Source organism: Lutzomyia longipalpis, chromosome 2 (genome assembly GCF_024334085.1).
Source record: "Lutzomyia longipalpis isolate SR_M1_2022 chromosome 2, ASM2433408v1".
Taxonomy (NCBI): Eukaryota; Metazoa; Arthropoda; class Insecta; order Diptera; family Psychodidae; genus Lutzomyia; species Lutzomyia longipalpis.
Window position 1 is genome coordinate 37,561,751 of NC_074708.1, and position 15,568 is coordinate 37,577,318.

Genomic DNA, 15,568 nt, shown 5'->3' on the forward strand with positions numbered 1-15,568 from the left:
TCTACTTTTCTTAGCTGCTGTGTCGAAATTCAAAAATCTTTTCCGGTACATTCTCCACTAATGCTTCCTCTTTCATTTGTTTTTTACCCCATAAATATCCATCCAGTAGATCCTGAGGAAAACATACCTTTGTGTTTTGAGGAAAATCTCAAGATGGCGTCGCACCTAAGATGGCGGAAAGTGATTTTCTTACTATTCAATAATAAGTCTTCAAATATGGCCAACACTTGAAAATTGGGTTTAAGAAAAATTCCAAGAAAAAAAGTTTCCTTCACAATTCACATAAAACCATTTCTATTTTAACAAAAAATCACAAAACTGAGAAAGAATAAAGAAAACAACATTAATTTCATTGTAAATAATCTTTTTTATTAAGATTAATTATATAAAAAATATTATTTGAACATTTCTCTTCATAAATTGGAATTTGCACATTTAACAACTTCAAGTTTTGTTATTTTGTACTACAGTCTTTGGGAAATACTTCATTTTTTTTATTAAACAAAAACAGAATTAAGATTTCAAATTGAACATCTTCGTCAAGAAATTTAAAAAAAAAGAAAGAAAAGTTTTTATATTCAGTCCAAAAATTCATTCAATTTTGCATTTCAATTCAAATTTTATTTTAAAGAAATATAAAAAATTCAATTTTGCTTTGTGATTGAAAAGAAAAAGCTGTGTCTGAGAGAAAAACAGCTAAATCCACAAAGCTTTTATTTCATGAATGAGATTAAAATTAATAAAGAAAAGATGAAAAAAAAATAATGAAGTTGTGAACACATCTCACAGATTGAGTTTCTTCTTGGCACGAATTTAGAGATAAAATAGTTTGTCCTGAAGCTCCTTGGCTGGTTCCTTCTTCACGTGCTCCCCAACTAGGTAAGCCAACTTATGGGCGTACTGTAAAAAAAACAAAGGAGATTTCCTTTTAGCTCATTTTATTACTTTTATTCTAATTTTTCTTTTAAATATTTAATCTTTGGGAGAGAAATGTTATTAATGAGTGAAATTCACTAGCCAGAAAGTATTAAGATATCTTAATTTTTTTTAAAAAAGACATACGATTACCTTAACTTCTTAAACGAAACTTAGAATTTCCTAAGTTTTCTAAACGAAAGTTAAGAGTTCTTAAAATTCTTTTTTAAGATTTTAAAGATTTCTTTAAAATTTCTTTAGATTTATTAAGTTTCCTTAAGAGAAACTTGAAATTTCTTAAGTTAGGCTTAATCAGGTTTATCAGGAAAAATTTTTGAAAATATCCATTTAATTTGATTTAGCCTGACTTCAGAATCCTTAACTGTCGCTTAAAAAAAACTTAAGAAAATAAAAATCTTAAATTTTGCTTAAGAAAACTTGAAGAAGTTTGTAAGATAATTTAAAAAATCTAAATCAAACTTCTTAAGATCTTAAGAGCTGTCTGACTAGTTAATTTCACCCAATGTTCACTCTAAGATAACCCTTTCACATCTATTCGGGTCCATTTGTTAACCCAAATGCGAAAAAGTGTAATTTCCCTAATTTAAATTGATGAATTCACGTAAAAGTGGCCAAAGACAGAATTTGTTAATTAGATTTTTTCTAGAATTATTAAAGTTTGAAAAAGTTTTAAAAAAAATTCAATTTATCCTGAAAAGGAGTTTATTCAGGCTAGTATGAAAGATGATCCTCTATCGTAGAACAATTTTAACCCATCTCATCTTGTAGGGGAACATAAAAAATAGAAGAATCGCGAGAGAAACTCCCCAATATCCACTGGGATCACATCGAAAAGTGCAGTGAAAGTACAGTCCGGGAAAACATAACCTCAATTTGGGAACAACATTTAAATGAATAGGAGGAACTCCATTGTGTTCGACCAGCGTGGCATCGGGACCTCTTGAGCTTCTTTATAACCTTCCCAACCTTTCCTGCCTACCCGGATGAAGATTTGAATGATTTTTGCTTCACTTCTGTCTTTCCGGACTTCCCGTCGTTGAGTCGCACTCCAAGAAGAAAAAAAAAACTCAACGACGGAAAGTCCGGAAAGACAGAAGTGAAGCAAAAATCATTCAAATCTTCATCCGGGTAGGCAGGAAAGGTTGGGAAGGTCGATCTTCAAAATTTTGATAAAAATTAAATGTTTCAATGTTTCATGCGCTCGTGAAACATAGAAATGTGACATTTCGTTGACTTTTTGTTTCCTTCTTCAGGTCTACAATTTATTTTTTATTAAAAAAAAATAAAGAAAACCTCAAAAAAGTAATATTTTCCCTTCCTCAGTTTATTGCCCTCAAAAAAAAATAGAACTTCTTAAGAAAAAACAACTCACCTGACAACAGGCTGGTACACGAATTGTTCCTGGCCAATTGTAGTACATAAAGGTGAGTTTGTAGGCCAATTGCTGCACCACATCGGGCTTAAGATTGGCTGAATCGTACACCACAATGTAGTGCGACGGCGTCACGGTGCCCTGACGCACATTCTGCGAAATGAGGAAGAAGTCCATCATGTAGCGTCGTGTGACTGAATGATCCACAACTGTGCCCGGAGCTGGATTATCAATCTTCCCACCACTTTGACGGAAGAAGCGCGTATTGATTCTCTTCTGTGTCACCACATACGTCAATTTTGGTTCCCCATTGGCCGGATAGAGACTCTTTGCGGCCTCAATGAGCTGCGGGACCTCGAAATTCTCACACAGTGGTAGCTGCCCATCGCCAATGCCATCACTGGAAGGGAAATAGGAGGTATTGAATTGAATAGGAAAATTCTCTTTGGGAAATGAAGGAGAATTCTCTCTTACCGGAAGATAACAATTCGTTCCGGGAGACATCCATTACCCTGCCGGTAGGCAATGAGAGCCTCCTTAATGGCTAACCCAAGACTCCTGCTCACCTCCTCACGAATATTCTGTATGATTGCCGTACTGTACCAACGGGTAAATGTTGAATTGGACGATGCCACAAATCCCGTCACTGATGCCGATCTCTGTGCTGGATCGTGATAAGCATCAACCCCACAAATCATCGTTCCTCCCATTGGGATATTAATACTCCACAATGTTCCACCAACTTTGCAATTCATCTGCAGCAGGATTTTCATGACAATTGAACGCACCTTTGACTCATTACTCTGCCCCAGTGTACGCGCCATAATAACCTGCGATGGCACTGGGTTCTGATAGCAACAAACCTTCTTCACGGCTGCATACAAATCTCCCCGTTGTGTGGGGAAAATTGTCACAACAATCGACAACCCTGGCGTTGAGGTAATCACCTGATTAATTTGCTTGATAAATTCCTGATTTGTGTCTGAACGCAAAACAACATGTTGCGGATTCTTCATCGTCATCCCCAATTGGGGGGCATTGCGTTGAACGTGATTCATGAAGGTAATTGCCTCATTTTTATTCCTCTCTACGTACACAATGGCCCACGTGTTGAATGGGATGGTGGTCAGGACGTGCTTACTTGTGGCATCACGAGAAAAATCCGCCTGAATTCCCGCCTTTGCTGTATACTCATTGAATGAGACCTGCTGCACCCCAAGTTCACGAGATTCCAAATTTATCACATCCGGCGCCAATTCCAAACCCCAATCCTCAAGAACTTTCCTCGCTGCTGCACACTCCCGGACATTAGCGAGGAACTTCCTCAGCCCATCAACACGATGGTGCGGTGATACCGTGACGTATGGAGCAAGATCTCTCTTGAGATTCGTATTATTCATCTGTTCATCCGTCAACCCTGTCATGTAGCAAAGCTCCGGAATGAGGCACGTAATCCGCTCCTGCTTCTTCTCCGACCCAGACACGCGAACTTGCTTGAAACTCAGCAGAAGTGGCTGCTCGAGATCCCTTATTGTTATATTGTAATTCCTCCTGTAGTACTCAACGTAGCTAATCTCCTCTTCGCCACGTTTAAACTTCCCCCTTGGATTGAGGGTGAAATCAACCTCATCAATTCTGTACGTTTCATTATTGTACCGCGTCAGGACAATCTTCCCAATGAGAGCCTCCTTGACCTTCTTGTGGAAATCCGCTTTGTAGCGTTGATAGATGTCTGTCATGAACTCATGAATGGTCATCGTTGAGAGACGTCGATGGGAAACATCGAGATTCAGCATCAAACCACCCTCAAATGTATCAACAGCCGTCACGTATCCCGGCCAAATTTCCAATTTATGCTGCGGAACTACAAACAAACAAACAAACAAACCAATATACAAACAAACAGTTTAAACAAAGAAAAAACTCTCAATAAAAAGTAATCAAGGGGTGTTTATCTGTCGAATATTTTGATTTATTTTATCGAATCATTCAAAACTTGACGAATAATCCGAAACTTGACGAATATAACCTCAATTTTCTTGATGAATATTTCGAATTTTCACAACTGATCCGAATCATGAGCGAATAATCAAATTCTCTTCGAATAATCATAATTTTTGTAATAATCCGAATCTAATTGACGAATGATCCGAATCTCGACGAATATTCCGAATTTTCTTGATGAATTGTTGAAATTTCAAAAAAAAACTGTAAAATAAATCTAAGTAATCTAAATCTTGACGAATAATCTAAATCTTAACGAATAATCCAAAACTTAACGAATAGCAAGAATTTTGAATATTCCGAATTTAATTGACGAGTAGTCCGAATCTCGACAAATAATGAATCTTGACGAATAATCTGATCATTAATAGGTTAAGTGGATTTCAAAGTGACGTCTGGATCGGAAAAAAAATTTAAAAAGGATATTGAAGAATAATCAGAATCTCGACGAATAATCTGGATTTTCTGGACGAATAGTTCGAATTTTGACGAATAATCAAAAACTCAACGAACATTGTGAATTTTACCTAATAATCCGAAACTTATTGACTAATAATTTGAATATTAACGAGTAATCTAAAACACAACGAATAGCAAGAATTTTGAATATTCCGAATCTAATTGAGAAATAATCCGAATTTTGACGAAAAACTTTGAACTTTACCGAATAATCCAAATTTTCTTGACGAATAGTTCAAATTTCGAAAATAATCTAAAATAAATTTAAGTACAATCTAAATCTTGAAGAATAATCTGAATCTAAAAAAAGAATAAGCTGAATTTTAACAAATAATCCAAAAATCAAAGAAAACTCTGAATTTGACCAAATCATCCGAATAAAATCTTAATCTTGACGAATTATCCGAATCTCCACGAATAATCACAATTTTCATGATTCATTGTTAGAAGAATGAAAATAATTTGATTTTTGGCGAATAATCAAAAACTCAACGAATATTCCGAATCTAATTGAGGACTTATCCGAATCTCGACGAAAAAACTGAACTTTACCGAATAATCGAAATTTTCTTGTCAAATAATCCGAATTTTAGCAACTACTCTGAATCTTAACAAAGAATAATTCGAATCTGATGATTTTCATTCACAGATAAACACCCCTTTGAAAGAAATCTTTTTTTTTTCCTTACCAATCTTTGCCTTTGTTGGATCAAATTGCTTCCTCTTGTGCCGCACAAACTTCAGCTCTCGCATGATTTTGTTGAAGAGATTATTGAGGAAGGGCGCCAATTCCTCCTCGGGCTTAACTTTAATCAATTTCATCGTCACTTTGATGGTGTCCTGTGTTGCGGCGAGTTTTGTGTGCATCACCTTGACAGGATCCAATTTACGCGGCAGGTAAACGTTGAAGCCACTAAAGACAAAAACAGAACCAATCTCTGCCTGTAGTTGCCCAATGATCTTCACGCGCAAATGAATACTGTCAACGAGTGGCTCAAAATACACACTATATTCATAGATACGTTTATCTGACATCCATTCAAGTGGAAGGTAGTTTGACAGAGCTGTCACCGTCACTCCTAAATTGTGAAAGAAAAACATGAAAAGTTTTTTACAAATTGTATGAAACATCACTGTTGAGCAGGTTAACATTTGCTCACTTGCATGACAGTGGCGTAGTTAGAAAATCACTTAAGAGGGTATTTTTCTGTTAAACATTAATTAGCAGTTTCTTACGAATTATTTATAAAACGTCTGACGTTTTTTTTTCTTTTCTAAAGTTTTTTGTTATGAGCTTTGACGTTTTCTTGCGTTTGACGTTTCTATTTAACCTTGACGCTTATTTTATCACTCGTAAAACGACAGAAAAATGAAACGTCTTACGTAAGAAATGAAATGTTCAGCATTAGAAGAAAAACGTCAAACGTAAGTAAAAGAATGTCAAATGTAAGAAAAGAAACGTCAAATGCAAGTAAAAATACGTCAAATGCCAAGAAAAGTAACTTCAACATGGCGTTATGTTACTTTTCTTGCATTTAGCATTCTTTTACTTACGTTTGATATTCCTTTACTTGCGTTTGACGTTTATTTTTTTTAAAATATCTTACATTTCTTTGATTTTAGCTTAAGCGTAAGATCGTCGCTAAAGGGTTAACATTCGCTCTAAAATAAAACCCTTTTCTTTTTAGAATAAGAAAAAAAAATGTTTTTAAGCTCTCCCCATTCTCCCCTAACGTTTGTCTTAAAACTTTGAAGGCATAGTAGGCGCATGAAAAAAAAAAAACAAAAATCATTACGATTTAACCTTGCAACAAATTCTAGGAATTGCTTAGAGCTGGCAATTCCGAGAAATCAATCAGCTACACTCCGGATATTTTATTCAATTTGACGCAAAACCATCAAAACTGATAATAAAACCGGTTTTTTAGTGAAATAATAAACCAAACTCAGCTGGCTTAGCTGATAAAATCTTTAGAGAGGATCGTAGTGTGCGTTGGAAAATCCAGACTCAAAAAAAAAAACAATCGCCATCTTGAAAATTCATGATTTTTCATGTTAAAATGCAAGGAAAGGAAAATTTCTAGAGAAAATTCGAGAATTGGGGGGCCCACGTACCTTTTGTACCGCGATAGAGCACCGGCTCCTGGGGCTCTGTGGTCTTGGCCTGCTCGAGGAGAGCTACTGTGTCCATTTTCTTTGTAACTTCCTCCACGGATGAGGGTGCCTTGTCCTTGTGGTACTGCCGGGCAACACTGAGACTCGCCTCCATGGCCCTGCGAAGCATATCCCCGCGCCCCTGACCGCGTGGGGTCTCCGCAGTGGTTTCCGGGGCATCCTGCTTGCTGATCAATTGTGTTGAGAGATGCCTCTCAAGGGCCATTTGCATCTTTCTCCCACGTCCCTGCGAGGAGCTATTTAAAGATTCCTCCCCGGAATCCTTGCTTGTCTTCTGCTCCTTCGACTACATAGGGGAAAAGATTGCAAATTATTGTGAAATTCAGGGAATTTTCTCTCACGACGGCTGAGCATTTCTCACCCCATCCGATTGTCCGCGTGTTTGATCACCCTGTTCGCCGGATTGGATGCCACTCTCCGTACTCTTCTCACCGCTGACTTCTGTTGTCGCCGCGGAGCGCCCCATATTGCGCAGCAGCTCCATTTGCCACCCACGTCCGCTCATTTTCACACAATTTTCGCAGCTTTTTTTAGACAAAGAAAAATTTTCACGCGAAATCAGCAAAAAAATCTTCTTTGTTTGTCGGAATTTTCGAGACTGATTCGGCTAGACTTCGTGAAAGTGTCGTGAAGAAAAACAACTCTTGTAGCCAACTTCACTCCACAAGGAAATAAGATTCAAGCGATTCAAGTATTTTAACGGAAAATATGGATTTTTCAACTTCTCAAAATCGCTCAAAATGCTCAAAATTGTAAAAAAAATATTTTTGGAGTTAAATAAAATTAATAAAATAAGTATTGGCAATCATATCTTTGAGGTTTTAGCCGTTAAAACATACCGCTTGTATTTAAATAAGAAAAATTAAATATCTTTTGGGGAAGAAAATAAAATGAAAAGTGTTAAGCTTTTAAAATTAATTTTGATTTAGATTAAATCAAAATTGACCAAGAAAACTTGGAATTTTTGCTATTTTCCTCAATTTTTCAATGAAAAATCCAAGCAGCCATCTTTCTTGATTTTTTTTTAATACTTCAATGCCTTCAATGGCTTCCAAAGCTTCGTATAAAACATAAGCACAGCCATCTTGAATCCTACAAAGGGGAAAACAAAGTAAAATGGAAAGTAAAAAGAAAAACCTTTTGCTGTATTATGAAAATTTAATTCATTTTTAACACTATGAATGTACACAAATTACAACGAGCAAAAGATAGTGAAACAGACAAGTTGGGGGGGGGGAGGGCTGTGGCGCCCGCAAAACGCGGTTAAATTGTCTAATGCAGCTAGGGGAGCTCTGCTAGAAGTCATTGTCCCAGCCAGTGAGGTCGTCCGGCGGTGGTCCGTCCGGATCAGGTGGATACACGTCGAAGTTCGTGGTGTCCGTGATGCTCTTCACTTCCGGTCGGATTGGGGGTGTCAGTGTGCGGCTACGCAGACCCTCCCAGTAAAATCCGTCGAACCACCTTGATGGAGAGAAGAGAATTTTATTAATTTCACAGGAAAAAACAAAAAAATCTACGAAATGTATGAAAAAATCACAGCTAAAAAGGCTAAAAATCATGAAAATAGCCGCCATTTTCAAACAAACGGCCGCCATTTTTTTTTTCAGTTGCCATAGAATTAAAACCTATTTAACGTTTCGTGATAAATTTTACATCTGTTTATAGGAAAGTTTCAATACTTCAATATCGTCGAAAGAAAGCTTGGAGAAATATTTCCTTTTAAGAGAAAATCAAGGTCAAAGTTTTGAGGTTAGAAACCACGATCCTCCAAGTGCTAAACAAGCATCCGCCATATTGAAAATTAAAGAATGTTCTGATCAGATCCAAAGATTCTGACGATTCTGCCAAGTTCTAAATGCAACTAATTGACGCAATTGACGTAATTGACTCTCAAACACCTCGAGAACGCGAAATAAATTACAAAAAATTAACATTCCTCTCGTATTTAGCACTAATTTAGAGATGAAAAAAATCATAAAAAGAGATGAATGATAATTTTCATAATTAGGAAAAGTATTAGCATCGTCTTCGGTTCGAGCAATTAAATACGCATTATCGGTTATGCAACTGATTTTACGATCACCGGATGAATTAAGTTTAATCTTTCAATTTATCACGTATTGCGGTGATCGTCATTAAGATCATTATTTGTAATATTTTTTTCTCTCCACGAAATTGTGAAAAATGAATAAATAAAATGAAAAACTAACTTGTGCTTCTGGATCTCACTAATTCCTCCCCGTTGGTAGCCAAGTCGTTCAGCTGGATTATCCCGACAGAGCTTCTTGATCAATGCACTGGCATTCCGTGTGATATTGCGCGGGAATTCAATTGCATCGATCCCCTTGAGGATGATATTGTACGTCCGCATTGGGTCGGAGCCTGTGAAGGGCGGTGTCCCGGTGAGGAGTTCAAACATAAGGACGCCAAGGGACCAGTAGTCAGCACTGATGTCATGCCCACGATTGAGGATCACTTCCGGTGCCACGTACTCCGGTGTGCCGCAGAAAGTCCACGTTTTCCGGCCACTCTGCAATTTCTTCGCAAAGCCAAAGTCCACCAATTTCACGTATCCCTGAACGTCCAGCAGGAGATTCTCTGGCTTGAGATCTCTGTTCAAGTTGGAAGATTTTTTTTTTATTAAAAGTTCTTCGTCTTCTTCTTAAAAAAGAAGAAAAACCTGGATGATCGACAAACCTGTAGATAATGTTCCGGGAATGAAGATAGTCAAAGGCTTCAACGACACAGGCTGTGTAAAAGCGTGTTGTGGCGTCATCAAAGTGTCCCCTATCCCGCAGGATTGTCCACAATTCACCACCCAGGCAGCTCTCCATCAGCATGTACAGATACTTGCGATCTTTAAATGTCTTGAAGAGCTTCACGATAAAGTCCGAATTGGCCTGAATGATCAAGCAAAAAATAATTATTTTTCCTGCTAAAAATGATCTTTAAGCAATGATCTTTTACCTCAACCATGATCTCTTTTTCCGACATGATATGCTGCTGTTGGCGCGTCTCAACGATCTGTGCCTTCTTCATTTGCTTAAGGGCATACGATCGCGACTGATCACCATTCACCTGAACAAGTTCCACTCGTCCAAAACCCCCAACTCCGAGGGTTGCGATCACACGTAAATCCGTCAATTTTATATCACGGAATTCTTCATTAATTCTGCAAGAAAAATTAAACATTTTTCTAAGAAAAATTCTTTTAAATGAATTTTTCAAGATAAAGATTTTTGTTCCTTTCAAAAAATAATTTTACCAGAAAGCCTCCATAGTTTTTGAGAGCATAGCAAAGGTTAAAGATTAAAGAAAATCACTGAGAAAATATTTTTAAAAAAATTAAATGATTTTTCTTTACCTTTCTCGCTCAATTGTCCCTTCATCGTCGTATCTGTGGCGTATTTCTTCCAAATTAGAAATGAGCTGATTGAAGGTCTCGCGATCGATCACAAGGCACGTCACCCCGTCTGAGGAGTCGCAAATGATATTTGCAGTACGGAGATCATCACCATGGAGGGCTTTCTCGCCAAAGAAGTCCCCTTTGCCGAGTAAACGGATAAACTTCTCCTCCTGGCTGTCCGGCTGGCGAATTGTGACACGCACCTGACCCTTGGAAATGATGAAGAAGGTATCCCCACGGGCACCTTGGCGTACAATGTAGTCACCTTTCTGGTAGTACGTCTCCTCCAGCACATCCGAGATCTTGATCAACGTATCCTCGGGCAAATTCTTGAAGATCGGCACACTGTGGGAACCAAAAAAAATCATTTAACATCTCTCTTTCTCTCTTCTAAATGGACTTCCTAATTGAATATTCTGCCATGAGCATTTTAGCTTTTAAAAAAAAAAGCCATTGACGTCTTAACGCAGCATCTTTGCTGAATCTTTCGCGATCCTCGAGAGAGAGAGAGAGCGATCGAGACTTGCGTGGATTTTATTCAAAGGGTGAAAGTGTTGGTTGTTAAAATGTTGCGATAGGAAGACACTCCTCCACTTTATGCGGTGATCTTCTCTATTATGCATAATTACCAATGTCAAGCTCGATCGCGTGAGCTTTCCCCCACATTACTTTCCCTTTCACCCACCACGATCGACAAGCAGCACTTTTTAGGTATTTCGTTATTCATGAGATTGCCGATCGTGTGTCATAATAAACGGTCAAGTGGAAAATGATCTTCAACGTATGATCTTCATGCGATCGCGTGTGATCGCACCTAGATAAACAGATGCGAGCTTTTAAAGGGCAAACAACCAATTCATTTGAATTTATTTATAAAATACATCAAATAAAAGAAGAGTTCCCAAGATCGATCTGGAGAATCTCTCTCTCGCGATCTTCTAAGAATTTAATTTGCAAGTTGCCATTTAACTTTTATCGCCTCTGCGATCGCGCAGGAAATAATAATTTCTCAATTTAAGCTCCTCTTCTTTGGCGACCTCATAACATTTTTGCTGTGTGATGCCTCACACACATCTCCATCACAAGCAACTATTTGATCTCCACCAGACGCGTCCTGCCTCTCCACATACACTCAATTTTAATGATCACATGTGCGACACACTCCATCAAACTACAGCCCAATACGAGAGAGTCATCGTCGTCACAGAGCCTTTTAGCCAGCAGACAGTGTGTTGCAAAGTGAAGAAAATTCATTGCTTCACACTTTCGAGTTCAATGGTCCATGAATCTCACTCTCAACGATCTTCTCGTGTCTTGGGCAGTTTGTTTCATTTTTTTTCCAACCTCCCCATTGCATCTCGTGCTAATAAAATAATTCTTTTGTATGGAAATTTCGTTGAAATAAAAAAAAATAGCAGAGTGTATGTAATTTTAGGAGAATTGAAAAGATAAAAGCCCCCACGGAGTTTCCCCACAGAAGCTCCGCAATATTATGAAATAATTAAAGGTAAAAAAAGCTCTCCGATTGATCTATTTCAGGAACTCTTAAAAATGAAAATTTTTGCAAAAATGTGACCTCCGGATGTGAAAAGATGGTGAAATTGGAAATCAATTTTTATTGCTATTTTTTATGAATTTCTGCTCAATTTAATATTTTACTGCACAGATGATCGTTGCCCATGGTGGAATTGAAGCACATTAATATTTTGCATCTTCTAATAGCCAACTAGTGCCTATGCCTACATTATAAAATCTTTATGGGTTTTCTGCTCTTCTTTTTTCCCCTCATTTTCTACAAAAGCTAAAATGACTTAATTTTCCATTTTAATTTCAAAGAGATAAACTCCGGAGAAAATCTCTTTTCTCCGGAAATTTGAGATAAATAAAAATAGGTTAAGAAAATAATTTAAAATAATTACAGCTTTTTAAATTGGTAGCTATATATTTTAATAAGATGTTATTGCTAATTATTAGTAATATTTTTCTAATAATTTATTCTTGGGAGGGAAAAGAAAATTTTCTGCTTTTTTTTCCTTTTCATTACCATTTTTACGTTTTTAACGTATGACGTTTAATTTTCTCACTTTTGACATTTTTCCTATCGTTTGACGTTTATTTTACAATTTGAAATGTCAATGCTTGACGTTCCTTCACTTTTATGTTTTTTTTTAAAGATTTGATTTGAAGTGATTTTTGAATGTTTAAAAAAAATATGACAAGTGTTAGGAAAGAATGAAACGTTAGAAAAGAAACGTCACAAACAATAAATAAGGAATGTCAAATGTTAGATTGATGAACATTCAAACGTTGGAATGAACGTCAAAAATTACAGAATGAACGTCAATCTTAAAAAAAAAGAAACATAAAAAGTATAGTGAAGGAACATCAAACGTTGACATTTCAAATGATAAAATAAACGTCAAACGATAGGAAAAATGTCAAAAGTAAGAAAATGAAACGTCATATGTTTTTTAAAACGGCATGTAAAATAAACTACTTAGTTGATTTATTTTTTCTTTTACAGGAAATAAAAATTTTTGATGAATTCCACAAACAAAAAACATTTTTTATGAAAATTTAGTAAAAAAGACATGACAATTAAATTTGTTTTCCTCTGTTGGACACGATAAAAGTGTTGTCTTCACAAAATATATATTTGTTTTTTAGGCAAAAAAAATCTCCAAAAAATCTTCATTAAATTTTCATGCAAAGATGTTGAAGATGGAGGCTAAATAACTCACTGTATGAATGTATTTTTTCTTTCTCCCACGTTTCACCACAAACACTTAATAAATTACTTTATTAATCGGAAGAGATCAAGAAAGAGATCTTACGGAGAAAAACCAAAAATATAAAATTCAAAAGAAGCTCTTTACCACAAATATTTACTCAGAGCCACCAAATTGGCATCAACGACGTGGCTCTTCAGCTATTTCTGGTGATTAATAAAAATAATAAATCCACCCCGATGATGAATTTTTTCGCATTGTGGCCACTTAAAATTCAAGGATATGACCTTCTAGGTGTGAAATATTGAATCAGAAAGTTTAAGCTGTTAGTTCAATTGGTGGTACAAACATTTATGTCGCATATAATGCAAGAAATGCTTCGTCGTTTGGACATTGAGTTTGCGCGCGCACGTGAAGGTTGAGTGTTGAGGAAAGCACGTCTTGAGGCGGAGTATTGAGTAATAAAAAAAAAACTATTTGAGCTTAAATTGTTGCAATAGAGCTCCACTTGTTCAAATTACCAACGATAAGAAATTTTTAGTGGTGTTTTTGTGAGGAGGGAAGGTTGTTGGTGGCTTACCTTTTGAGGAAATCTGTGTATTCTGTTTGGCGAATGAGGCCAGTCCTCATCATAATTGTCTGGAAACATTGTCTCTCTATTGCCCATAGTTTGCAATCATTCACGGCGGTTATTGTGGCTGTCCGTTGGCAATTGTAGAGAATTGCAAGTTCACCAAGTACTTTTGCTCCTGAAAGTGTTGATAGATATTTTCCCTCGCGTGATACCTCAATACGTCCCTCTGCAAAGAATTAAGAAAACAAGCACAAACATGGAAATTAATTAAAAGGTTTCAAACTCCAAATCTCTACTTGTTTGTTCAAAAATTTGAGGTCAGTTTTTCTTATTTCTTTTACCTCTGCAATCAAAGAGTTTCTCATTTAAGTTTCTCTGATTTTGGAGATTTATTTTTGAGTTATTTTAAAATACCGTAGAAGGTCCTTTGTGATGTCTACAAAGGACTATAAAAAGTTCTCACGATATATTACATTCTTAGAATTAATTTAAGTGAATGCTATCAAAGGTCAAATGCTTTAAGCAAAAACCAGCAAAGTAAGTCATCTTGTCCATCAATTAAGCTCTCTTAAAGCTCTCTTGTGTGAGACAAAAGTCAGGAAATCTCATTCAACGAATCTCAAGGTTTTTCTTCCATCATTCCGCGAAGGAATTTCAAGAATTCTCACTCACCCAGTCTCAACGAAAAACCACGAAACGGATCTCTGTGGGACAATTTGCAATGGCATGGAAAATCGCATCGTCGTGAATTGTTCTGTTGGCATTTCCACAAAGCTAAAAGACAAAACTTCCACCACAGTGTGGCCAATTAGATGAGGAGGAAGTTAATAAATCCAAATACCCTCGCGCAATTATCTTAGCGGTATTGACATTTTTGCTGGGAGAAGACAAACTTTTCCCATTTTTCCTTTACGCAAAAAACCTCCACTTACACCATGAATTATTTATACAATCAGTGATTTGTGTCGCGATGGAAGATCACAAACTTCTCTTTTTTCATCTTCTTCTTCTTCTCCCATCACATCTTCTCGCTCATAATCTTGATATCGCGCCATGAAGATTGTGCATAGAGTGTGGAAGTAGTTCGTTGGATTATGCACAATAATGTGTGAGTTATCTTGCTTGGGAAAATGAAGTGAAGAAAAAGAAATCGCGGTGACACAGAGAGAAGAAGCATGACTTCTTTTTTTATCATCTTCTTCTTCGCGATGCTGCACTCTTCCTCTCCCCTTTTTCACGTCACCGCGTCCCGTCCAATATGTCGATCGCAAATTAAAGTGAATTCACCTGTCGGAAATTGATATAAATTCACATGACATTTATTTCTTCTTTTCTCGTGTCTTTTAATAAACCATCAAGTTCTTGCCCCGGTGAGTGGCGATCGTTGGGGATTTTTCAGCAGCACAGCAGCTGTGAAATCTTGTCTTGATATCTCGACGAATGTATCATTTTATTAATTAAGCTCCTTGAGACACGCGAGTTCGTGAGAACTTTTTACTTTAACATTGAAAATTGGTTGAAATATTAAAAAAAATGTTTTTAAATCAAAACTAATTAGAGTTAGGATACTATTGGATGGAGCTGAGTGAAATATATGCTTCATGGTCTCAAATGCTTATGCTTCATTGAATATTTTATGCTAAATTGAATTTTTTAATATATTAGGAATATTCAAAGTTATGTAGTTTGAAAAATAACGACGTCCTTGCTCTGAAGATTACGATTATGTAGCTCTTGCAGTAATAAAGTCGTACAATCCAGCGACGTTCTGCTTTATTTCAACCACTTATTGACTCTCTTAATTAATTAAAAGTTTCAAAGCTCTTTAATAATTAAGTGTTTCAAAGAAAAAGCTCTTAATTTCACATTGCCTCTCTCATGTCTAATTTAATACAAAAAATATAAGTTGATAG

General features: G+C 36.5%; 2 protein-coding genes across 12 annotated transcripts in view; both read right to left on the reverse strand.

Moving 5' to 3' along the window:
* Positions 1–347: 347 nt before the first annotated feature.
* LOC129790595 (protein argonaute-3) lies at positions 348–7,549 on the reverse strand. The gene is made up of 6 exons (XM_055828168.1): positions 7,308–7,549; positions 6,887–7,232; positions 5,461–5,850; positions 2,783–4,172; positions 2,309–2,708; positions 348–900 (listed from the first exon to the last, which is right to left on the reverse strand). Exons 1-6 carry the CDS (start codon positions 7,449–7,451, stop codon positions 814–816), a joined length of 2,757 nt encoding a protein of 918 aa, XP_055684143.1. The 5' UTR covers positions 7,452–7,549; the 3' UTR covers positions 348–813.
* Positions 7,550–8,084: 535 nt separating this feature from the next.
* The window catches only part of LOC129790596 (cGMP-dependent protein kinase, isozyme 2 forms cD4/T1/T3A/T3B), a 74,030-nt gene continuing 66,546 nt past the window's right edge, over positions 8,085–15,568 (reverse strand). For all 11 annotated transcript variants that reach the window (XM_055828172.1, XM_055828173.1, XM_055828174.1 and 8 more), the window contains 6 exons: positions 13,662–13,881; positions 10,311–10,697; positions 9,914–10,118; positions 9,644–9,846; positions 9,157–9,558; positions 8,085–8,407 (listed from right to left, as the gene is read on the reverse strand). In XM_055828172.1, the coding sequence (XP_055684147.1) occupies positions 8,242–8,407; positions 9,157–9,558; positions 9,644–9,846; positions 9,914–10,118; positions 10,311–10,697; positions 13,662–13,881 (1,583 nt within the window). In that variant the 3' untranslated portion in view covers positions 8,085–8,241. The remainder of the gene's footprint in view (positions 8,408–9,156; positions 9,559–9,643; positions 9,847–9,913; positions 10,119–10,310; positions 10,698–13,661; positions 13,882–15,568) is intronic.